The sequence below is a fragment of the Carassius carassius genome, chromosome 41 (assembly GCF_963082965.1).
Source record: "Carassius carassius chromosome 41, fCarCar2.1, whole genome shotgun sequence".
Classification (NCBI taxonomy): domain Eukaryota; kingdom Metazoa; phylum Chordata; class Actinopteri; order Cypriniformes; family Cyprinidae; genus Carassius; species Carassius carassius.
In genome coordinates, this window is record NC_081795.1 from 5553111 (window position 1) to 5578480 (window position 25370).

The 25370-nt window shown below is 35.6% G+C and overlaps 1 protein-coding gene across 1 annotated transcript in view; it reads left to right on the forward strand.

Annotated features, from left to right (window-relative positions):
* LOC132123491 (collagen alpha-4(IV) chain-like) overlaps positions 1-25370 on the forward strand; it is a 31675-nt gene that overhangs the window by 3866 nt on the left and 2439 nt on the right. The window contains exons 3-45 of the mRNA XM_059534123.1: positions 1181-1252; positions 5712-5846; positions 5931-5975; positions 6137-6253; positions 6413-6481; positions 6666-6701; positions 6833-6895; positions 7121-7156; positions 7381-7422; positions 7503-7583; positions 7692-7736; positions 7849-7911; positions 8136-8180; positions 8277-8330; positions 8447-8507; positions 8746-8850; positions 8982-9071; positions 9789-9851; positions 10482-10571; positions 11476-11636; positions 11738-11810; positions 12094-12200; positions 14069-14252; positions 14472-14540; positions 15433-15540; positions 15759-15977; positions 16123-16284; positions 16358-16525; positions 17412-17555; positions 17672-17779; positions 17870-18051; positions 18309-18372; positions 18760-18834; positions 18951-19058; positions 19163-19270; positions 19372-19443; positions 19546-19674; positions 19960-20067; positions 20240-20395; positions 20844-20951; positions 21055-21195; positions 22488-22604; positions 23306-23485. Of these exons, the coding sequence (XP_059390106.1) occupies positions 1181-1252; positions 5712-5846; positions 5931-5975; positions 6137-6253; positions 6413-6481; positions 6666-6701; positions 6833-6895; positions 7121-7156; positions 7381-7422; positions 7503-7583; positions 7692-7736; positions 7849-7911; positions 8136-8180; positions 8277-8330; positions 8447-8507; positions 8746-8850; positions 8982-9071; positions 9789-9851; positions 10482-10571; positions 11476-11636; positions 11738-11810; positions 12094-12200; positions 14069-14252; positions 14472-14540; positions 15433-15540; positions 15759-15977; positions 16123-16284; positions 16358-16525; positions 17412-17555; positions 17672-17779; positions 17870-18051; positions 18309-18372; positions 18760-18834; positions 18951-19058; positions 19163-19270; positions 19372-19443; positions 19546-19674; positions 19960-20067; positions 20240-20395; positions 20844-20951; positions 21055-21195; positions 22488-22604; positions 23306-23485 (4363 nt within the window). The remainder of the gene's footprint in view (positions 1-1180; positions 1253-5711; positions 5847-5930; positions 5976-6136; positions 6254-6412; positions 6482-6665; positions 6702-6832; positions 6896-7120; positions 7157-7380; positions 7423-7502; positions 7584-7691; positions 7737-7848; positions 7912-8135; positions 8181-8276; positions 8331-8446; positions 8508-8745; positions 8851-8981; positions 9072-9788; positions 9852-10481; positions 10572-11475; positions 11637-11737; positions 11811-12093; positions 12201-14068; positions 14253-14471; positions 14541-15432; positions 15541-15758; positions 15978-16122; positions 16285-16357; positions 16526-17411; positions 17556-17671; positions 17780-17869; positions 18052-18308; positions 18373-18759; positions 18835-18950; positions 19059-19162; positions 19271-19371; positions 19444-19545; positions 19675-19959; positions 20068-20239; positions 20396-20843; positions 20952-21054; positions 21196-22487; positions 22605-23305; positions 23486-25370) is intronic.

Consider the following 25370-nt stretch of genomic DNA (forward strand, 5'->3'; position numbering starts at 1 on the left):
TTTTTATCTGCTTCTAATATTGACGCTAGAGGGTGCCATGTGCGTAGGATGTTGACGAAATGTCAAAAGGGTCAGTATATGACGCCTTGGGATGAGAACGGTCTGCTCAGCCAGTGCGGCAAGAGAGTGAGACGGCGAGAGAAAGAGAGAGAGAGAATTATTAATTTATTTGTTTGTTTCACATTAGGTTACAATTATCGCACTTCTATCAACAGAATTATTTTAGTATATAAAAAAAAAAAACATTTCGAATAAAAATTCCCGCCCGGCAGCGCCCTATTAGTAGGTCTATATGCATGCAAAATACTTTAATGCATATTCAATAATGTCAAAACTAATAAAATTATCTGGTCATACAATCGCCTACGTGGAAGAGCACTTTTCGCTGCTTAGAGACAATGGGCGCGTATTTGGATTTTTATATGACATCGCATCTCTCAAAGAAAAGGAGAATAGAATAATTCTTCAGGATTGCTAGGACTGGAAAAGGCCCTGACTCATGGAGACTCATGGGACGTTGATGGGCATGAATTGTTTGAAGAGCTGACTGCTTTGGGCAGAAGCCTGGTTGCTGGATCTTAACCACTGGATGTGCTTAAATTCATCTGTGAAAAAGGGATGGAATCAATTTTTTCTAATGTTTTTGTAGCATTGAGAGTGCTTATCACTCTCCCCGTCACTGTGAGCTCTGGAGAACGCAGTTTCTCAAAGCTTAAACTGATTAAAAATTATCTCCGGAGTACAAGTTAAACTCGAGCCCGACGCGCACGCTTCTGAAATTTAGGTGAGTGAATGTGTGTATCAGTCAAGAAAAAATCGAAACCTCCAGTTTTGTGAGCTAAAAAGTTGTGTGCATATGTTTATATGTGCATATGTTAGTTTTATTCTGTACACATCTATTAGCCTATAAAACAGAAATTATATGCAGCTGTTGCATTGTGTACCTTTTTCACCTTTTAGCAGAATGAAAAAAAAAACTCTGAAAAAATGCTAGCACGTTTTTATTTTAGTGTAATTTCATAGATAAAAAAATATATATTTTTTTTTCTAAACTTCTAAAAGTTTCAAATATAGATACAGATCATTTGTGAGTTTCCATCATGAATGCACAGTGTATATGAGCCTACATGTGTATGAGTATGTTTCATTCCATATCTGAAAATATATTTCTGTATTTTAGGGAGACAAGACAGAAAGGTGCGATGGTCGAGACTGCAGCGTCTGCCAGTGTTTCCCCCCCAAAGGAGAGAGGGTAAGTCCATTACATGAATTTGACTTTGTGGACAATATGACATCATAATCAATATGAAATATAATATCTTCATATTGACATCATTCAACACCAGACAAGACTGTTTTGTGATAACGAGTAACTAACTACTTTCTTTTTTTTTCAACTTTTTTTTCCTTACTTTTCAATTTGTTTTATGTTTCTAAAAGAAGTTTCTTATGCTCACCAAGGCTTTATTTGCATTTGATGAAAAATACATTAAACAAAATAATATCGGGACATATTAATGTAATTTAAAATAACTGTTTTCTATTTTAGGCTATGTTAAAATGTAATTTATTCCTGTAATGTCAAAGCTGAATTTTCAGCATAATTACTTCAGTCTTCAGTGACACATCATCCTTCAGAAATCATTCTAATATGCTGATTTGCTGCTTAAGAAACATTTCTTATTATAATCCATGTTGACAACAGTTGTGATGCTTGAAATATGATAGAATTTTTCAGTAATATTTAATGAATTCAACAGTGAAGCAACCTGAGACCATCTATGTGTTGGGTTGCTTTTCAACCAATGGAGTGGGCTCTCATAATTCTGCCCAAAAACACTGCCATGAATAAAGAATTGTATCAAAGCGCCTTGCAAGAGCGAGTTCTTCCAATGATCCATGAGCAATTTGGTCCTCTTGGTCCTCAATCAGCTGAAAGGGCTCTCACTCACAGTGCCATGCGATGCTACTGGACATCTTTGAAGGCCTGATGCTCCTCCACCAGTGAGTGGCGCAGTTGTCACTCATTATCAGTTACTCCACCGGCCTCGCTCATTCCCATGGCTCTCGGCTTTGGCCCACTCATCACACCATGATTAAACCCCAAAAAACAATTAGAAAAAAACTCAAAAAAATAAAAATAAATAAAGTCGGACAGGCAAATCTCTTGCTCTTGTGAATCCAATTGCTTCACTTCTGAAATGCTCTTGGTTTGAGTTGGAAAAAACCTTGTCTGATCTTTTTGAGGACTCTGAGGATCATTGCTTGTGGCCTCAGAGGGATGAGGCTCACTGCCACCAGAAAGCCGCGAGCCCCTTTCACCAGTCCTTTTCGCTGACAAGAACCTTCACTCGAAAGGGAACATCTCTGGTTATTGTCGTAACCTTGGTTCCCTGAGAGCAGGAACGAAACATTTTGAAGGCTGTCGTGATTGCTTCTTGATTTGTAGTGCAAGTGTTCAGTCTTAGATTCTTAGTCAATTGTCGCTCTCACCACATTATATACTGCCTGCAGGCTTGTCAGTATTTGCATGCAATTTGCATAATTAGTGATAACTTTCCAGTTTATTTTACTGGCATTACCCTATAAGGTTTCAAGTTTTCGAAGAAGCGGAGGAGTTCCCCACTATGAATGCATCGCAATGTCTCGTTCCAGCTTTTAGGGAAGCAGTGTTATGACAGTAACTGGAGACATTGTGTTCAGTTTTACAGCAAACTACAAATCTATATCATATTGCTCAGAAAATCTAAATGGCTTGATAATAGAGACTTTAGGATTTTGGGGGGTTAAAAAAGGATTGAATTGATTTTTATCATTGTAGGGTGGTTGTGTCCACACACTGCTAAGATACATTTCTATACAAACACCATGTAAAAGTGAATTTTTGCATCTGATGTCCCCTTTAAAGAATACTATGGCACATATCCATCACAGCTGGATCTTATATGCTGAGAATCATTAAAGATTCTATCATTTATTTGGGTATTACCATATTAAGAGAAAATTGTAATGACATTTTAGTCAAGATCAGAAGCAATACTCTGAAATGAAATAATCGTAAAGTTTCTCTCCAAAGCAAAATCTCCACCGTCAAAATGAATTTGTTACCTCGGCTTAATTTTCTTTTTTCTATGTTGCCTCTTTCCCCTCCTCCAGGCTAATTTAAGAAGATCAATTCCATGATTTCCCAGTTTATCTGGAATTGTAAATGACCCAGAATAAAACGTGTCACTTTGCAGCGTCCTATACTTTCAGGAGGATTGGTTGTACCAAATTTTGAATTATATTAATTGTAATTTCAACTTAATTGAAATGGAGACTTCATGGAGACTAATCGAAGCTGACAAGGTTAAACTACATAGGCTCCAAGATATTTTTACTTAATGGCACAGGATATACACCGCATACACATTTGCGGTGACTTACATGATAACCAAGGATTTTTGTTTACCAGCATTATTATATTTTGTCTTTTTTCAATTACGTTCTGCTCTCAGTGCCTATGGAGTTCCCTGGGCATCCCCTATTTCCTCTCATCTTATGTGGGATTTGATCGCACCATCCTCTGGTCAGCCATCTGTTTCTTTAATATATAGTAAACTTAATGATCACACTGCAAAGCCTCTTTCTATTAAACATATCTGGAATCATGAACTAACAGATTTTATCAGTCGAGTGGGAGAGGGTGTGGTCTAATCTAACTTTAATGTCTAAAAACTTCGTCTCATCGTCTTATCCATTTCAAAGTCATCCATAGAGCATACATAACTCCTTACAAGAGGTTTAAAATGAAACCGCAATCAACCATAACTGTCAAATCTGTAACACTGTATCATTAGGTACTTTTTTGGGAATGTCCAATTGTTGTCAACCTGTGGACACATGTGAACTGATGATTAATGTCATATTTAACAAAGCTTTTTATACATTAGGCTCAATTATTTATGTTAATATGTTTTTTTTTAAAGAAGGAAAGTTATATTTTTTTATTTTTAATTTGATTGATATTGATCTAAAGTGACAGTAAAGATATTTACTGTATAATGTTATAAAAAAAAGTAAAAAAAAATAAAATAAGAAAAAAACACTGTTCTTTTGAATTCTCTACACATGGTTTCCAAAGAATATTAAGCAGCAAATCAGCATATTTGAATGATTTCTGAAGTATCATGTGACCCTGAATACTGGAGTAATGATGCTGAAAATTCAGCTTTACATCACAGGAATAAATTACATTTGAAATATTACAATTGGTGATACTTTGGATAGATATTGTCTACTAAATTATTAAATGCAAATGTAATTTTATTATAAAAAAGTTGTATTTATATATATATATGGCTCTATTTTTGATCAAATAAATGCAGTTTTGGAAGAAAAAAAAATCCAGTTTTATAAAGCTATAACTTTTACTATAATGTTGCTTAATGTTTTACATTTTTACATTCTATTTTTAAATAGTATGCAGTAGGTAATAAACTAGTGTTCAAATATTTCAGGTTTTGTTGCTGTGTGTGTATAAACACTGCTAAATCCTAATGCTCCACTGCTGTTCCCATCTCTCTCTCTGTGTGTGTGTGTGTGTGTGTGTGTGTGTGTGTGTGTGTGTGTGTGTGTGTGTGTGTGTGTGTGTGTGTGTGTGTGTGTGTTCTTATTTCACGTCAGTGTGCTGTTTTAGTCAGAGTTATTCTAAATAGTCAGTCACTCATGAAATTCACAAATTCATTCTCACCAATTGTATGTAGTTTTTTTTTTTGCCTCCATTTTTTAAACAAATATATATTTTTATAACACTAATTAGATGCGATACTATCAGTTGTTTTTATGTAGTACATGCAAATATAGACAATTACATACAAAAATATAGAATACAGCTACTCACCAGTCACACTCTGAACACTTAAGAAAGCACTTAACATAACAAATAAATCACTCTGAAACAATATGAGAGCACTTAACATCAATGACCAATCGCACTCAAGCTTAGAGCAGTATCTGATGAAACACAACAGTACTGTTAATGTAATATGTTCTTGATGTTTTGTCACCCCCTTGTGGTAATTTCGTAAAAATGCATTATTCTTCAAAAGTTTGGGGTCGGTAAGATTTTATGTTTTTGAAAGAAGTCTCTTATGCTCATCAATGCTGCATAGCAGTAATATTGTGAAATATTACTTATAATTTAAAATAACTTCAACTTTAACAACTTTAAAAAAGCTGGAAAGTTGCAATAACATAAAAAAGAATATCAAAATCAGAAAGAGCTTTATTGCCAAGTATGTTAGTGTTATCACAATTAATCTTGGTGTCAGGAGCTTACAGTACAGAAAGTACAAACATAGTGCAGACTTGCATATAATTTAAGGTAATAAAAACACTAAAAATAAAGAGAACAGACAATAAATAACAATAATTTATTAATAAAATATAGAGAAAAAGAAAATGTCAGTAGATAGAATTGTGAATGTGCATATGTGCTTTTTACATATTTTGGGCTTTCCATGCTACAAAAGGTCACTGGTCCAGCTCCCTTTCAAAAGTTACTAATATATACACTTTAGGTGCTAATTTGTGTCATTTATGGGTAAATAAGGTACAAACATTTACATTTTCCTTTGCACCTTGGGGTACCAGTTTGTACCTTTTTTTTCTGAGTGTGTTGAGTTGCATGGAGTATTACTGTAATATCATTATAAAGAAATGTTTTCTAGGGGAATCCTGGTGTGTTAGGTCAGCAGGGCCCACAGGGCCCTCGGGGTTTGCCTGGCCCCCGAGGACTTAATGGTGAAAAGGGTCAAAGTGGATTCGTAGGATGGCCTGGGCTCTCCGGCCCGAAAGGAGACCAGGTACATAGAAATATATACTCATCCATACACAATTCTTATAAAACACAATACAAGGACCTTGATTCAAGCACAATTTTGTATTAGGGATTTCAAGGAGAAAAGGGCCATGCTGGATTAGACGGAGTGCCTGTAAGTGACAGTCTGCATGCAATATTAAACAATAGAAATGCTCTATGTAAAGAGTGATTAGTATGAAATATGTTTGTGTGTATGTGCATATATATATATATATATATATATATTTTTTTTTTTTTTTATTATATTATGTTATATGAAATTATATCTTCCAGGGTCATCCAGGGCCTGGTGGTCCTCCTGGTTTTCCAGGGAAGGATGGCTGTAATGGAGCCAGAGGGAAATTTGGGTTGAATGGTGAGATAGGACGACCCGGGCTCCCAGGAGCCAAGGTATGAGAAACTTTACAGGCATTTTTTTCTTAACACGCAATGAATCTACAATATTAATTGCATTTTATATAAATTGTATTTTATCTTCTGTGTTGACTGGGTTCATTCTGTGTGTTCATTCCTGCAGTACATTTTTTTTGTTGTTGTTGCTTGTTTCAGGGACTACCTGGGTTAAAAGGAGCCAAAGGAGACATGTCTACAAGTTTAACTTTCATTCCTGGTACACCTGTAAGTGTAATGTCAAAAATTAAGTTTATGTGTTTATATTTTATTACTGCTGACTAAAATTCTGCATGTTGTCCAGAGGATGAGCAGTGCTGTTTCATATAAAAGCAAACACAGCTGATTTCCTAAACAGTGAAATGTTTTTGTAATTTTTTATGCTCAACAATTCTGTTAACCTCATTCACAGGGTGATGATGGACTTTCTGGAATCTCTGGACCACAAGTATGTACTGAGTGCAAAAAAACAGTTCTTATATGAGTTGTAATGCATTACTTTAATGTGATCTTTACTAGCGCAGTTTTATTTATTAGTTAGGCTTGTTTGTGTGTGTCTGTGTTTTCATTTGCAAAAAGGGACTGAAAGGTTTATGTGGCCCAGAAGGTCCTCCAGGAAAAATGGGACCTGATGGATTTAGGGTGAGAAAAGCATTTACTCTTCAAAACAGCACCATTTTTGATTCATCCATACTATTATGTAGACAAGTTTTTCTGTTTGTCGATTATCACATTTCTGAGACTTTTTATGCAGTTTTGGCATAAACGTTTAAATGTTTTGGCAAAAAAGTATCTTTAAATATCTATTTATATATATATATATATATATATTTAATTTAATGTCTACTTCTTCTTGTATTATTGTAGGGTTTACAAGGATTATCAGGTCGAAGAGGCCCACCGGTGAGTTTTGCATGTACTACCCAATGAATTTTAAGATTCTCCATCTAAAGTTTACAGTTTATATGCTTGAAAACCTGGTCTTTAAGTGCAGCAGCCCTAGATTTCTTCACATGTTTTCATTTGCACTCCTGCTTCTGCTTCACTTCTGCTACCTGTGCATGAAACGAAGCCGTTTAGATTATTATAAATGTTCTTGGATGATATTTTGTTCTGTTTCTCCATAGGGAGACCTAGGAAGATTACTACCAGGACCAAAAGGAGATGAGGTACATAACACACATGACAGTATTAGCTTTACATCATACATGAATTTGTGTTTAACAACATCGTCTTGATTCTATTACAGGGCGAACAGGGTCCTCAGGGTGAACCAGGTCCATTTGAATATGTGGAGCCTAACCCAGAAGACTGTGTAAAAGGCGATAAGGTAAAACTTGCATACGTGAAATGAGTTTTCAGTAGTTGAGGTTTTATAAGGATGCCAGGCAGCTTCCAAGAAGTAAATGATGGTGGAATTTTATAACTTTTTTCACAGGGGAAAAAGGGACCGAGAGGAATTTGTGGAGTACCTGGGGCAGAGGTGAGTATTGCGGTATATTTATTTGAATTTATCAGTTTATCAAGCCCTGATATGTATTCTGTGTTAGTTGAAGCTCGTTAATGTGGTTTTACATTCATCTATGTGTTTTCAGGGTTGTGAAGGGCCTCCAGGAGAAGAAGGACAGAAAGGCATAATTGGGCTCTCTGGTCCCAGAGTAAGATTCTTCACTATATTAATTGATTCACTACAAACCAACACCACAATCCAGCCGAACATAACACCTCAAATCAACAATTAAGACTATAAAGCATGTAATAGTAAAAAGCAATTTTGAAAGCAAGCCAGAAAATTATTTTCAAATTTTATAACCAAAACTCTTATATTCATTCTTTGTTTACTTTTCAGTTATATTTGTTGTTGTGTTTTTTTAAACAATAGGGTCTTCCTGGATGTCCAGGCAGAAGAAGCTCTCAAGGACTTAAGGTACACTTCATAATCCTTCAGAATTATTATTAATAATGACTTATGTATTTTGAAATGAATGGTTCGTTGAATTAAACAGCTTGTCAATTCTGACAGGGTCCATGTGGGGATATTGGTCTTCCTGGTCTATGTGGCATCCAAGGGCCAAAGGTCAGGCACAGATTCTGACTTGGCTATGCACTGTATGAAATACATTGATTTAGAAAGAGTTGCCTTCAGTATATTGTAATTTGTCTGCTGACACTACGACTGTGAATATGTAACAGGGCTACCAAGGTGACCCCGGACATAAAGGAAACCCAGAGTGCTATTACAACCATGTGATAGGTAATGGAGTTGGAATCAGAACAAACACATGTGAAATGTACTGTACTGCTTTATATTGAGAGTTTCAGATGAGGCAGGTCTGTTTGGGTTTTTGATATATCTTTTTTATATGTCATTGTATTTATATATCAAATGTATAATATGCATTTCAATTATACAAGAACATTTTAAAATGTATATATCATATTTAATTTAAAAAGTATTCAATTTTTTATATTTATTTTTATGTGTGCTGTAGGACCACCTGGAGATCGTGGGCTTCCTTGTGCAGCGGGACTTCCTGGGGATAGAGGAATGCCGGGTATACCTGGACCCCCTGGTGATCCAGGAGCATGTATAACAGGTGTGAATTATCTTAAATATTATCTTTGTATGTTATTTATATATTGTAAATCATAAGTGTGGTCTTAGACGTCTTAGTGTGCGTTTTTCTTCCTTCTCTCGATTCTCTTTCTAACTCCTCTCTGCTTTTAGGTCCAGTGGGTGAATGTGGTCTGCCAGGTCTTAATGGACTCAAAGGAGAAAAAGGTGACCCAGGAAAGCTATGCGGGTCACTCTTAAATGGTAATACTATAATTAAAAAATAATTTTTTACTACAAACTACAAAATATTTCATTTTAATAGACATTCTAATGATTTGAAAGACTTATTATATTATTTGTTTGACTGACATGTTAGGGCCGGTAATAATTTTTTTTTTTTTTTTCTTGTTTTGAACTGACGGTACTTTTTAATTACAGTTTTTTGTCTTTAATCATATGAAAAATTACATCATTTATGGGATTTGAGGGACACTAAAGCTGTAGGTCTTTGTGGAATTATTAATAATCGTATTCAAAGATCAGTAGTTTTGTCCAAAATAGGATAAGTATGCATGTTAGGGGTAGGAATTACCAGAGGCCCCACGATACGATATTATCACGATACTTGTGTCACAATACAATCTTATTGTGATTTTAAATATATTGCGATATTCTGCAATATATTTTGTCATTATGCATTTGTTTCAGGATTCTTTGATGAATAGAAAGTTCAAAAGAACAGCATTTATTTGAAATCTAAATCTTTTTTTAACATTATAAATGTTTTTTTTTTGTGCATTTAATCAATCCATTCTTTAATAAATAAATTAATAAAACACTTTCGGACCCCAAACTTTTTTACTGTAGTGTACTATTTTCTCACTCTTTCAATTTAAATGTAAAAAAAAAATATAGAAGAAGATTTTTTTTAATGGTTTTGTAATATAATTTATTAACATACAATCTCTTTTCCTCTAGGGGAACCTGGAAAACCGGGCTGCCCTGGACCCAAAGGACAAAGTGGAAATCCTGGGAATTCTGGTGAGTAGATGTGGATTTTTCCCCCCTTCAAATTGTTACATTTTCTATTTTCTGTCTGAATCAGCCCTGACGAATTGTCAAATTGAAACTATCTGTACAAACCTGTATAAAATGCACGCATGTTTATTTAGTTCAAATAATGCTTTTGTTTACTTTTTTTTTATTGCCTTTTTTTCACTGAGATGTCTTTTGAAATATTTTGCCCTTTTTATTTAATATTCTTATTCTTAATATTAATAAAACATTTATCATGTTTAGTGTAGACACACTAACCTATGTCTCAATTTGTTGACATTATTGATAATGTACATATGTGTGCATCATCACTGAAGTTACTGTATGCCCTTCAAAAGCATTTCATCCTTCTTTGTTTGCCTGTTTGCATGTTGTCTTTTGTGTGTATGTCCATCCTGTTACGGTGTGAACATTTGTCTCGTCGTGTGTTTCGAGTGAACAGTTTGTGGTGAGCACAATGTTTTGACTGTCACATGCTACATACATTTATCTTACACCCTTAAACATGTAACATCATACCTTAAATATGTAAGACATACAACTTTGAGAGTAACACTATCATTCTTAAGAAATACAACAAATACAATGTGATGAGAGTTTCGGGCTGTGATACAGGTTACTACTGCCTGACTGGTATACGTGGAGAAACTGGACAGGCTGGAAATAGAGGGCCTCCTGGATTAAAAGGTGTTCAGGGAAGAAAAGGTTAGTTTTTATAATAAGAATACTTAAAAAAATGAATTATGGTTTCCACACTAATATTAATCAATTGTTTTAAAAGTTTGATGATAATAATAATAATAAATATTTCTTGAGCAGCAAATCAGCATATTAGAATGATTTCTGAAGGATCATGTGACATTGAATTTAGCTTTGCATCACAGGAATGAATTACATTTTAAAATCTATCAAAATTAAAAAACTAAACAAAAACTATTATTTTAAATTGTAATGATACTTCACAATACTGAAATAAATGCAGCATAAGAGACGTATGACAAAAACATGAAAAGAAAATCTTACCCTAAACTTTTAAACAATAAAGTTTTGATATATTTACGGTAGGAAATTTACAAAATATCTTCATGGAACATGATATTTACTTAGTATCCTAATGAGTTTTGGCATGAAAGAAAAATCTATCATTTTGACCATACAATGTTTTTTTGGCTATTGCCAAAATATATACAGTATATATTTTGTTTTATTTTGTCAAATGTTACTATAAATGTTTTGCTTAAAATATTCGATTTTTTTTATATTTTGTTAGGTAATGTCATATTGATCCTAATTGTCCAAACTTTTTTGCACTTTTTGGTGCAATTTTTGTAGTGTACATACTGTACTATACTGTGTATTACTGTCTATACTTTATCTCATGAATTTTTTAAACATTCATCTCATTTGTAGATGAAAGCATTATCAAGTTAGCCAAAATCTTTTAATAATTGAACAGAGGAATGTCTTATATTGTGCTGTCCATGGTGCTGAATATTTTTCATTCTTTTGTACCAACTATAAAGTTGTGTGTATTGTGTATCAGTGTCCATTAGGAGACAGCAAAGGGTGCATCTTTTCTAACCCATCTTTTCTTTGTGTTTCCTTTCAGGTCCTGATGGGGGATGTGCATGTGACCCACTTGGTGATTTACCCGGAGATCCGGGCCCTCCAGGCCCTCCGGGTGTCCCTGGTTGTCCTGGGCAAACAGGGTGTCAGGGTCCTCCTGGCAATGTTGGACCCACTGGAGAGATGGGTGTGAGAGGTGTAACTGTACGTAAACGTGGTTGAAATTCATGTAGAATTCTTTTTTTGTATGGTGCTTGTGTATGTGTGTGTACTTATTTTTGTTTGTGTCTGTTGTTGTTTCTCAGGGTCCCAGAGGCTTCATAGGTGTCAGAGGGGCTAAAGGAGAGAAAGGAGATGTGATGGTGATGTGCAGAACGGGTGAAACATATTTGCCATTAATAGATTGTTTTAATTTCGTAAACATTTTAAGACCAACAATGGTCTAACATCTAAGTTTAAGTTTGATACTATAATACAGAATGAACTGTTATGTTAAATGCCTGCCAGTTAAACTATAATGTTTCTTTATCCCCAAGCATTGTCAGAATTTTTATATTTCTTCTCTTTTTCTTAGGTTATCTATCAAATCTCTCATCTTTATTTTACGTACAAACTGATATGCAGTTATCAGAACTTAAGGAATTTTTGCATTATGTTAAAGGGGATAAAGGTGATGCAGGATCTGTTGGATCGTGTGGAAAACCAGGATGTAGCGGGAGGAAAGGAGCTGATGGGAAGATTGGTGTCCCTGGAGATCCTGGACCTATGGTAAGACATTTAAACAATAATCAAATTATATATATATATATATATATATATATATATATATATATATATATATATATATATATATACATACTAACATGCATAATGTTTTATTAAAATCATGTAACACTTTTTCATTGAGTAATGGCTACTGAAAACTCAGCTTTACCATCACCAGGATAAAATGCATTTTAAAATACACAGGTGCATCTCAATAAATTAGAATGTCGTAGAAAAGTTCATTTATTTCAGTAATTCAACTCAAATTGTGAAACTTGTGTATTAAATAAATTCAGTGCACACAGACTGAAGTAGTTTATGTCTTTGGTTTTTTTAATTGTGATGATTTTTGCAAAAACCCACCAGTTCATCTCAACAAATTAGAATATGGTGACATGCCAATCAACCAATCAACTCAAAACACCTGCAAAGGTTTTCTGAGCCTTTTGAATGGTCTTTCAGTTCAGTTCACTAGGCTACACAATCATAGGGAAGACTGCTAATCTGACAGTTGTCCAGAAGACAATCATTGACACCCTTCACAAGGAGGGTAAGCCACAAACATTCATTGCCAAAGAAGCTGGCTATTCACAGAGTGCTGTATCCAAGCATGTTAACAGAAAGTTGAGTAGAAGGAAAAGTGTGAATGAAAAAGATGCACAACCAATGGAGAGAACCAAAGCCTTATGAGGATTGTCAAGCAAACTCAATTGAAGAATTTTAGAGAAATTCACAAGGAATGGACCGAGGCTTGGGTCAAGGCATCAAGAGCCACCACACACAGATGTGTCAAGGAATTTGGCTACAGTTGTCTTATTCCTCTTGTTTAACCACTCCTGAACCACAGACAACGTCAGAGGTGTCTTACCTGGGTTAAGGAGAAGAAGAACTGGACTGTTGCCCAGTGGTCCAAAGTCCTCTTTTCAGATGAGAGCAAGTTTTGTATTTCATTTGGAAACCAAAGTCCTGGAGTCTGGAGGAAGGGTGGATAAGCCCATAGCCCAAGTTGCTTGAAGTCCGGTGTTAAGTTCCCACAGTCTGTGATGATTTGGGGTTCAGTGTCATCTGCTGGTGTTGGTCCATTGTGTTTTTTGAAAACCAAAGTCAGTGCATCCGTTTACCAGGAAATTTTGGAGCACTTAATTTTTCCTTCTGCTGCAGCTTTTTGAAGATGCTGATTTTATTTTCCAGCAGGATTTGGCTCCTGTCCACAAGCACCAAATGTTGGTTAAATGACCATGGTGTTGGTGTGCTTGACTGGCCAGCAAACTCATCAGACCTGAACCCCAGAGAGAATCTATGAGCTATTGTCAAGAGGAAAATGAGAAACAAGAGACCAAAAAATGTAGATGAGCTGAAGGCCACTGTCAAAGAAACCTGGGCTTCCACACCACCTCAGCAGTGCCACAATCACCTCCGTGCCACGCTGAATTGAGGCAGAAATTAAAGCAAAATGAGCTCCTACCAAGTATTGAGTACATGTACAGTATATGAACATACTTTCCAGAAGGCCAACAATTCACTAAAAATGTTTTGTTCTTATGAAGTATTCAAATTTGTTGAGAATTGGTGGGTTTTTGTTAAATGTGAGCCAAATCATCACAATTAAAAGAACCAAAGACTTAAACTACTTCAGTCTGTGTGCACTGATTTTATTTAATACACGAGTATCATATTTTGAGTTGTATTACTGAAATAAGTGAACTTTTCCATGACAATTAATTTATTGAGTTGCACCTGTATTAAAATGAAAAACAGTTATTTATATTAACTGTAATAATATTTCACAATATTACTGACTGTACTGTATTTTTTATCAATTACATTAATTACATTAATTAGTTTCTATAAAAAACAAAAATCTTTCCCAGGGAGATTGTATTGTTGGTCCACCGGGTGACATGGGGTGTCCAGGGGCTGCTGGTGTGAGAGGCGTAAGAGGTCCAGCTGGTCTTCCTGGCCCGAATATGATGGGGTCAGTTGGGCGACGGGGGCAACAAGGGTGCCAAGGACCTCAAGGCCAGACGGGACCTCCTGGTCCTAAAGGCGTTCAAGGTAAGTGTCACAAAGCTGAGTAAGGTTTTGATTCTATGATAAATTGATATCCAGCCACTTTTTCAGCTCTGTACAGTTATACAATATGTTGAAAACCAGCATCAGTATGGAGGATGTTGAAATCTGTTAATGATGAGTAATGCACACTACCATTCAAAAGTCGGCAATAATTTCTTTAAAAATAAAAATAAAAATTAAGCACGTCTCAATTTTTGGTAGGTGATACACTGCCCTGTGGACCTGGCATACGTGGAGCCCCTGGTTGCAAAGGGATGCCTGGTTGTAAAGGTAAATATATATTTAAATATTTTTTGTATGAAAGAGTGAGACCTCTCTCAGTTTGGTTGAAAAAAAGACACAACTGAAAGAATAAGAGTAGAGTACCTAGAAGTGTACATTTACCTCAAAGTCTATCATAAATTGTATTATATTTTACATACTTTTGCTCATTTTTTTCTCTATGGGGTGGTGATGGCGCAGTGGACAAGACACATGCCTTTGGTGTGAGAGACCTGGGTTCGAATCCACTGTGACACACCAATGTGTCCCTGAGCAAGACACTTAACCCCTAGTTGCTCCAGAGGCGTGTGACCTCTGACATATATAGCAATTGTAAGTCGCTTTGGATAAAAGCGTCAGCTAAATGTAAATGTAATGTATTTCATTGGGTGCCGATTTTAATTCTAGATCTAGTTTGATTAATTATAGATTGCACTTTTGTGGTTATACCTTGGTAAATTATATAATCAATAGATAAAAATTTTGATATCTTTATTGATGTTAATAAAATTAATTGAAAATGATGAGATGGACATTAGGTCACAAAATCTGTGCAAAAATGTGTGAATTTTAATTCTTTTGACGAAATGAACTTAGTTTAGAGAACTAAGATAAATTAGAGAAATAGTTGTAAATTTGAAATCAATATGGTCTTTATTTCTCAACTTCCAAATGTATTCTACATATCAAGATCATACTTTATGTAGTTAATGATGTTTTGTTGCAAAATGTATGTTGAACTAATGAAGTAAATCTTTTTTTGACTAAATTTCTTTTTCTCTTAAACTACAAATATATGAATTGAAAGGGAACCAATTCTTAAAGTAGAAATATCATGACACTGATGATAGAGTAGTTATAGGATACTGTGTATGACCAAAACCTTCATTTTTTCTTCCAGGTGAGAAAGGTAAGCTTGGAAAGCCAGGATGCATCGGACAGAATGGACCATATGGTCCCAAGGGAGAGATTGGAGACCCTGGTGACTGTACGGTAACAGGACTTAAAGGTAGAGCATACAAGGTTTTGGTTTATTTAAAAACATTTCTGTTCAACTTTATGAATATTATAAATCCCTTAATAAAAACACATTATTTTTTTATTCTATTCACATGTATTTATTAATTATTCTGTGCCTGCATGATATATCCTTACTATCAACTCGACTAGAGCGCATTAAGTTGGAAAGTATTACAAAAATCTAAATCCCTGTTATCTCATCCGCAGGTCCAGTTGGATGTTCAGGAGATCCTGGTGACACTGGTCCAGATGGCCACAGTGTTTGTGGCTCACCTGGCACACCTGGTAATCGTGGATGCCAGGGTCTAAAAGGGTGTTCTGGCGACTGTATTACAGGGGCTCCAGGACCGAAAGGGCCCTCTGGAATTCAGGGATGTCAGGGCCCTAAAGGTGTCCCTGGACCTACTGGACCAAATGGATTGCAAGGTACCACACTGAGACATTGAGAGTGGAGTAATATCTGGAAAACAGCAATAGGATATAAAGAAATTTGTATTTAATGGTTGAAAATATCTGAAAATATCCCAGTAAATACTAGTATAATCAATTTTAATATATTTTTTTTCTGCAGGTGCATGTGGAGTTCCTGGTTTTCCTGGTAGAAAAGGGGAAAACGGAATGGATGGTACACCAGGAGCCCCTGGTTGCCCAGGTGGGAGACCAGAGCACTGTGACAAAGGACAAGCTGGTCCACCTGGTAAAACAGGACCACCAGGCTTCACTGGACAAAGAGGTGAGTAGAGACCATTGTATGAACAGAGGCTTGTTAAGATTATTCTCATAATTATGTCACTTTTCTGTGTTAGGGTGCTCTGGAGAGAAAGGATCGCCCGGGGAGGCAGGATCATCATGCATTGGAGCCAAAGGAGAATGTGGTATGCTTGGTACCCCGGGCAATCAAGGATGTGCAGGCCTTCAAGGACCTACAGGATTCAAAGGGGACTGTGGAAACCCTGGATGCCCTGGACCAAAGGGTAAAGAATCTTTTCACAGGTCTGATGAGCGGCTCTTCATTCAATAAATGTGATCTGTCATGTGACATTTAAACAAATTGCTAACTGTGTATTGCAACATTTTGCTTAACTGGAACAAATGTACAGTTAAGATGGATGTTACCGTCAATGCTAGTTTTTAGTTTTACATTTTTGAAAGAAGTCTCTTATGCTCAATATCACATTTATTTAATACAAAATACAGTAATATTGTGAAATATTATTACAATAAAAATGGTTTATTTTAATTTCATTTATAATTTAATTTCATTTATTTAGTCATTTATTCCTTTGATGCAAAGCTGTATTAGCTATTACTCCAGTCTTTAATGTCACATGATCTTTCAGAATTCCTTCTAATATGCTGATTTGCCGATCAATAAATATTATCAAAGCCAAAAATAGTTGCTGAATATTTTTGAGGAAATATTTTTGGATTTGTGGATTTTTTTTAATTCATATAAAATTGAAGCATTCTTGCTGAATAAAAGCATTAATTTGTTAATATCAAAAATTATAATTATTATTAATGATATTGATATTAAATGCCATTATTATTGTGTTAATATTAATAGTTAATAAATTATATATATATATATATATATATATATATATATATATATATATATATATATATATATATATATATATATATATATATATATATATATATATCTCCACACTGTTGAGCAAAGTACTGTATACTGTTTATATTTATGTGGACATTAGTTTCAACACTAAAATATTTTATTTCTTTTTTTGAAGTGTGTTATATCAAATTCCCATTTAAATGTACAGTATGTTTTATAAATATTTAGAAATAGATATAAAGAGGTTTTCTCAGTTTTCATGTGGTATTGCAACTCAGGTTTGCCTGGATGTCCTGGTCAAGATGGCTGTCCTGGCAACAAAGGGAGGACTGGCTCTTTAGGGCCCCCTGGACCGAAAGGCATTAGGGGTTTCAGTGGATATCCAGGTTGCCCAGGGGTAAATGGAGCCAAGGGCCAGAAAGGTACTTTAAAACACTATAAAATGCTATATTGTCATGCTTTAGGTCAGATCTAATGTGATGATGGCAGTTAAATGTATTAAATATACATGTTCTTAAATGTTTCTTGTATTTCACAGGATGCATTGGACCTCCAGGACCTCTGGGAGACATAGTTCCAGTGCTATTGAAAGGCCAGGTAGGGCCACCTGGACCTATTGGCGGGAATGGTTTCTGTGGAGAAAGGGGTAAATCTATAACAGATACTCAAATCCTATATTGGTTTTTAACCTTGGGAGAGAAAAAAAACTTCACCACTTTATGTGGTTTACTTGCAGGTAATAAGGGGGACCCAGGTCCGCCTGGACAACCTGGGTGTGCGGGACATAATGGAGCTCCTGGGTTTGAATGTGGCCAGTGTGGACCACCAGGCATTCCTGGGCTGTGCGGTGTGCCTGGTGCACGTGGGCAGCGTGGGCCAAAGGGAATTGTGGGATTCCCAGGTGATAATGGTGATCAGGTGAGTGGAAGGTCTTTTTTTAAATATAATCTTCTTGCCAAATGATTTGAATTTTGTTGTTGCTTTGATTGTCCTGACATATATATATATATATATATATATATATATATATATATATATATATATATATATATATATATATATATATATATTGACTATATATATATATATATATATATAGTGTAGGTAAACAGGGCTAATGTAAATGAGCTATAACTATATGTAAATCGTAGTCATTAAAGCTTGTTTCTTTGTAGGGTGATCCTGGATTGTGTGGTCTGTCAGGAACCCCTGGTTTCCCTGGGTTTGATGGTCCTAAAGGTAAAATACAATGCTTGAAACCTTGCATACTCAAACCCACACAACCCTTCAAAATGTTTCTTATCATTATCAATGTTGAAAACTGTTTTGCGGCTTAATATTTGTGTAAACCATGCTTATTTTTTTTTAAGTTTAAAGGAACCCCATTTATTTAAAATATAGAATCTTTAGTAACAAAGTAGGAGTTTTTACTGTCAACAAAGTCATACTGACCCCAAACCTCTGAACAGTGTATGTGTACATATTCCAACATATGACCCATACAATGAGTGCATTATTATATTATAATGATGTATTAGAGTATTATTATATTATATTCAATCTGCACATTTAACTCTCCTTTGAAGTTATATTTATTGAAAAACCTCCTTGTACTGTCTTGTATAGGTGACAAAGGTGAATCTATTTGTGAGCCAGGACTAACAGGTGAGAGAGGGCCATGTGGAGACAGAGGCGTGTCAGGTAATGTTCATCCTATTGTCCTCTTTCGTTCATGTACTTTAATATATATTTCTATAATACAGTAATGCATGGGGAAACTGATAGAACTGTAGAAACATTCTCTTTCTTCACAATAGCTCCTCCTGGTGGTGAAGGAGACTGCGGTGACCCTGGCCCACAAGGGCCTAGGGGATGCTCTGGTCCACCTGGACCACCTGGGAACAATGGCCTGACTGGACTTCCAGGTAAAATACCCATTGTTAAATGGATACATCAGGTTCTAAATTAACATGCACATACCTGTGAATGAACATCTTAAACCTATTTTAATGCACCTTATGCTTTTCAGGAGTCGTTGGGCCCCCAGGTCCTTGTGGAAGACATGGTCCAGAAGGTCCCCCTGGATGTCCAGGTCCCCCGGGCCCTAAGGGAAACCCAGGAAGGATTGGCCTTAGAGGTTTGAATACTTATGCTATGTTCAAATAAACTGATGCTGACACAAATTTCAAAACTAGAACAATCATATATACATTTTAAACTAAAAAAAATCATATTCAGGACCTCCGGGGCCCCCAGGACTCCATGGACTGGACGGCCTGGAGGGGTACAACGGTGAAAAGGGGTGTCGAGGTGCGATTCATTCGCAATTTGTTTATGCTGTCAGAAGTTTGTTTTGATATTGCCAGCTTGAAAACATCCTTGTCATTCCCTCTCTCTTTAATTGTCCTTCAGGACAGGGTATAAACGGTTGTAGGGGCAATAAAGGGCTGACTGGAGACAAGGGCACTCCAGGAGACCCAGGGTTGCGAGGCCCATTACAAACAGGTGTTCGAGGTCCCAATGGATTGTGTGGGTGCCAAGGTACATAACTCATAATCCTATTCAACCTATTCATAATTTCTAATAGTGACGATTGCTGTATGACTGTACAGGAGGCTTCCCTTTCAGTTTCATAAAAATGCGGCAATGAAATGTGTACCGACTGAACATTTTTGAATGGTAGTGCACTTTGTTTCTATGATACTGTTGGCTAATTTCAATATCTTAACAAGCAGAATTGTAGATTGTAAATCAGGCAGCACAATCACGTTCATGATCTACTTTAATCCACGCTGCCTTGTCTTTCTACTTTTTTGTTTTTAATAGGAGACCCTGGTCCAATGGGTCCTCCAGGCTGTCGTGGTCCAGAATGTAGGACTCCTAAACATGGACCTAGTGGAGAACGGGGTTGTGCTGGGCGAGATGGACCTCCAGGTGTGTGTGGACATTTGGAGGCACAAATGTTGCGTACATGTAGAATTTGAGGTCTAAGTTGGATAGCACTGATACAAATCAGGAAGACAAACTGTAATGTGCCTATGTAGGCTACGTGTTTATAAATAGATTTATTACTGTTTGTGTATGGTGTATGTTTTGCTGTTTGCAGGGCCAAAGGGAGAGAACGGAGAGGCAGGCTGTGTGTTCACAGTGAGTGGGGATTGTGGTGACCCAGGTTATCCTGGGTCACCAGGGTGTAAAGGACAAAGAGGATCGTGTGGGCCCAGTGGCCTCCCAGGGTGCGAGGGACTAAAAGGTCCAAAAGGTAAAGAAAACAGCTTTCATTAAAAGTTTGGTTTATGAGTCCAAAATGTTTTGGGGCCACTGTATTAGCTTTTCACTAAGCTGCTGGTATTAGTAATAGGAGTGGTGTCATTTTCTGAGTTCACAGAATGTGAATATCAAGTCTATACCTTTTAGATTCAGCACATACTGTTCAGCTCATTCTAACACATCTAATTCAATAAGCATGGTCAGCATGTACTGTATTACCGTGATCCTGAACAGTCAAAAACTGTGTGCTTCCCTACTACCAATACACACCTGTTACCTGTTGTCTAATTCACCAAATGCCCTAATATACCATACAAGAGCGCCATGCAATGGACAAATATATAATTGCATTAAAAAGGCTCCTGCAGCCACTTTCATTTCATTCACAGTTTCATTCACAGTTGTGTCATTCAGGTTGTTCTGTTATTATTATTCCACAGGTGAAAGAGGACAATGTGGACTTATGGGCCTTCCAGGACTCCCTGGCCCCAGAGGTGATTGTGGGCCCCAAGGACTCTGTGGTCCAAAAGGAGACATAGGGGACCCAGGTCATTGAAACCTTCAGATCATCAAGCTGACCATCTTATGAGTCAGTAAAGTTATGATTTATACCTTATATCTTTCTATTTCTTTCTCCCTTTTTATGTGTAGGGCTTAAAGGAGACCCTGGGACTGTCATAATTCCTCCTACTCCTTGTCCCCTTCCTCCGGGTCCTCCTGGTGCTCCTGGTGCACCTGGCCCGGTTGGTGAATCTGGTGAACATGGACCTAATGGTACCGAGGGTCCAAATGGTACAGCTCAATTTAATAGCAGCATGTTTATTTTCATAAGATCATGAAACATTTCCCATTTTAGGCAGAGGTGTTATTGTTAACTAAATTCAAAATCATTGAAATTTATTAAATTATAATAAAATATAAATATTAGATGAAAACCATAAATGTATAGATTATAAGATTATTGAAATACTGTGAAATACAGTGAAAATAAGTTTCAGTGAATTAAAAATGTATTAAAGCTATATATATATGTATATATATATATATATATATATATATATATATATATATATATATATATAAATATATCACTAAAATTAATAATAAATATATAAAAATAAAAGCTAATTTAAAATTTTACTTTACTTTATATTATATAATACTATATAATATATAAGTATCGTATAGTCTCAAGTATAAGACAATGTTTTTTTTTTCTTGGAAATGCATCTGAAAAAAACACGGTCGTCTTATATTCAGGGTCTAGACTTTAACATGTCAGTAATACACCCACAACAATCATGTCGTGACTGTCATTAGCCTGATGTGACCAAACTTTCACTGCAAGGAGTTTTAAAACATAAGACATTAGTTCCCAGATTTGAAGACTACAATAAGATTTCACTTCTACATTTAGTAAAATTTTGGTAGGCTACTATGAGATGGATGGACTAAATTTTATATAATTCAAATGGGCTACCTGTTGTTTTTATGGTATATCAAAATGTGTATATTTTTAAATGTGGCTATTGTTCGTACATTTTATAAGTATTTACCATACTTTTAAAACTAAAATTAAAATAGGAAAAATATGCAATATGAAAATAATTTAAGAAAAAATGTGTTTTACAGAGAGAGAGAGAGAAAGAGAGAGAGAAAAAAAGAGATTTGGTTTTCAAAAAGGTACATCTGAAAAATGGGGGGTCTTCTTATAATCAGGGTCGTCTTATATTCGGGGCAATATGGTAATACCAAAATAACACAACTTCTTCAATGCCAAGACTACTATTAAAATAATATATCTATAAGTATATATATATATATATATATATATATATATATATATATAAATAACTTCGCATTTGCAAAAAGCACTGTATACACTTAAAGTAGTCTAAACAACAGTTTTTCTTGATTATAAAATATTCAGATGTATTACATTAGTAATGTATGAGAGAAAACCTTTATTGTTTTCTGTCATTAATGTCAGAATCTTAATGTTTGAACGTGCAGAAGTGCAATAGAGGGTAAGTAAATGAGCAGAATTGTTTGTGTTTGGATGAACACTGCCTATTTTTGCTCAGGTATAAAGGGACAAAAAGGAGAATCTGGGTTTGATGGATCTCGTGGGTCAGAAGGACCACAGGGACTATCTGGAAACCCTGGAGAGATTGGAGAGAAAGGAGAAAAAGGCTCTCGGGGTGTGTTTTTGTATATTGTTAACAACTTACAGTAATTATTGACTCAACTGTGCCTGACACTGTTGTATCCTGTTTCCTCCTGCCATCATTCATCCACTACATTTACATTCATTTATTTAGCAGATGTTTTTGTCCAGAGTGACTCACATCGACCCAACCATTTCTCCATACATTTCTTTTGTCACAGTGTCTGGGTTGTGTCCCTGAGTTTCCACTAGATGTCCCCCTTTCTCACGGTGTCTGTCACCTTATCACTTCCTGTTCCCTTATTTGGTCACCTTCCTCCTTGTTGAGTAATTGATTGTTCCCCACCTGTCTCCTGTTCCCTCATTATCCTTCTGTGTATTTATACCCGGTCTGTCTGAGTCTGTGTTACGGAGTCCTTGTTTAATGTTAATGTTAATTCATGTCCGTCATCTTGCCTTGCCTTGCCTTGCCTTGCCTTGCCTTGCCTTGCCTTGCCTTGCCTTGCCTTGCCTTGCCTTGCCTTGCCTTGCCTTGCCTTGCCTTGCCTTGCCTTGCCTTGCCTTGCCTTGCCTTGCCTTGCCTTCGTGTTTTGTTTGTGTTTGGATTTGTTGGATATCGACCCCTGCCTGGACTGTTTATTCTTTGGATTGCCCCTTTAATAAATACATACCCGCAATTGGTTCTCTCTCCTGTGTGTTCTGTAACACCGATCGTGACATCTTTATCCATGCCAGGACCACAAGGATCAGTTGGTGATCAGGGTCCTCCTGGACCGTCTTCCTCTGGCTTCCTTTTGGTGATACACAGCCAGTCTGAGATTGTGCCCACTTGTCCTTCGGGTCTAACAGAGTTATGGAACGGCTACAGTCTACTATATCTGGAGGCTCAGGAAAGAGCACACATACAAGACCTGGGTATGTGGCTAATAAACACAATCACACTCAAAAGCACCTATGATTCCATAAAATGCTGTCTAGGTACAGCTCACTAGGTTTTGAAACAGAGCTATAATAACCAGTTATTTTAGTATCATTGAAATACTATTTTTTTATATATATATCTTTAATATATAACTTAATAATATTTATATCTTTAACTTCAGTTAATGTTTTAGTAATTTGTTGTCATTTCTTATATACGGTATATTACGGTAATTAGTTTAGTTTAGTAATTTTTTTGACATTTTTTGTTTTTTTATTTTTTTTGATTATTTTTGTTTTATTTATTAACTTTTATTAATTGTTATTTCAGTTTTAACTTGTTTTTTTACTGCATAAAGTTAAACTAAATAAAAAAATTAGAAGTGTTGCTTTGGCAACTAGCTGAAATATAAAAAACATCATATTTATTTCAGTCAACAATAAAACTTTCAGTTTAGAGTTTTAGTTAATTATAATCAGTGTTGGGGAGTAACTAGTTACATGTAACGGCGTTACGTAATTTAATTACAAAATTATTGTAACTGTAATTAGTTACAGTTACTACGAAAAGATGAGTAATTAAATTACAGTTATTTATGAAATTTTTAACGATTACAAAGGGGATTACATTTGAATATTTACACACATCCACATACAGATTTAACTGATTTCTTTCCCAAATTGCACTGACTATTCTGAGACATACGCCCTAATAATTTCCGGGATGCGGAAATACAGTCTGGTTCGTAGAATCCAGTCATAAAAACGAAATGTCTAATGCGGACGGAATATGCCACATTTTGGATGACTAAATCAAAAGTAGGTCAGTACACTTGAATCAAAACATGACATGGACTAGTGTCTGTGAATATAAAGCCCCAAAAATTCAATATATGACTTGCACATTCTGCGTGTCTGTGGAAATCAGGCGCGGACTGGACACCGGGAGAACCGGGACAATTCCCGGTGGCCTGGCAGCCGATTTTGCCCGCTATTTAATATCATTATTGTATAATTGCCTGCCGAATGTACTAAAGCGATCATTTGCGAATCCGCCATTTGATAATTAAATCTCTAATAAATCATAAAGTGTTAGTCATGATGCGCGCGCTCTCCGCGCCTACGCCAAACGGTTTGGATCAGACTCTGAGTAATCAATGCGAGAGAGAGAGAGAGAGAGAGAGAGAGTGAGTGGACTGCTGGAGCAGAGAAGCAGAACTCCTGTTCAGGGTTTCAGGTCAGTTTCATCTGTAAAGATGCTTTTTTGTCTTAGTTTTTTTATTTATTTAATCAAGCAGCAGCACGTTGCTCATCAGTCATCACTCAAAATACTATATAAAGGACATCATTATTATCTGTTGTAATGCTACAGTAGGAATTTATCTGAAAAAAAATCCGATTTTTTTTTATAGGTTTAGGGGGAGCTACGACAGACAACAACACAACCCTTACGAAAATTAACATTTTAATATTTAACTATAAATCCAGAGAAAATGGTTACTATTGTTTAACTGTGGTAACCAAAAATGTAAAATTATTTTACAAATGTATTTATTTAAAAATAAATACAAATCCATTTGCAAAAAAACAAAAACATAACAAGGTTATTTTACTTTTATATAGGCTAATAAAAGCAAGGTTAATTTTTGTAAGGGAAAAATATGACTCATGTACAGTATTAGGATTTTTCTATAAAGATATTGTAGTATTGTAGAGTATTGTATTGTAAAGTATAGTTTTGTTTTGTTCAATCTTGAGTATTAAAGTCATGAGAGAGATGGATAACAGGACAAAATAAAGAGACTGAAGAGAAAAATGGAAGTGAAGGTGCAGTTCAGGAGAGAACTTTTAATTATTTTGCATGTCCCCAAATTAAAGA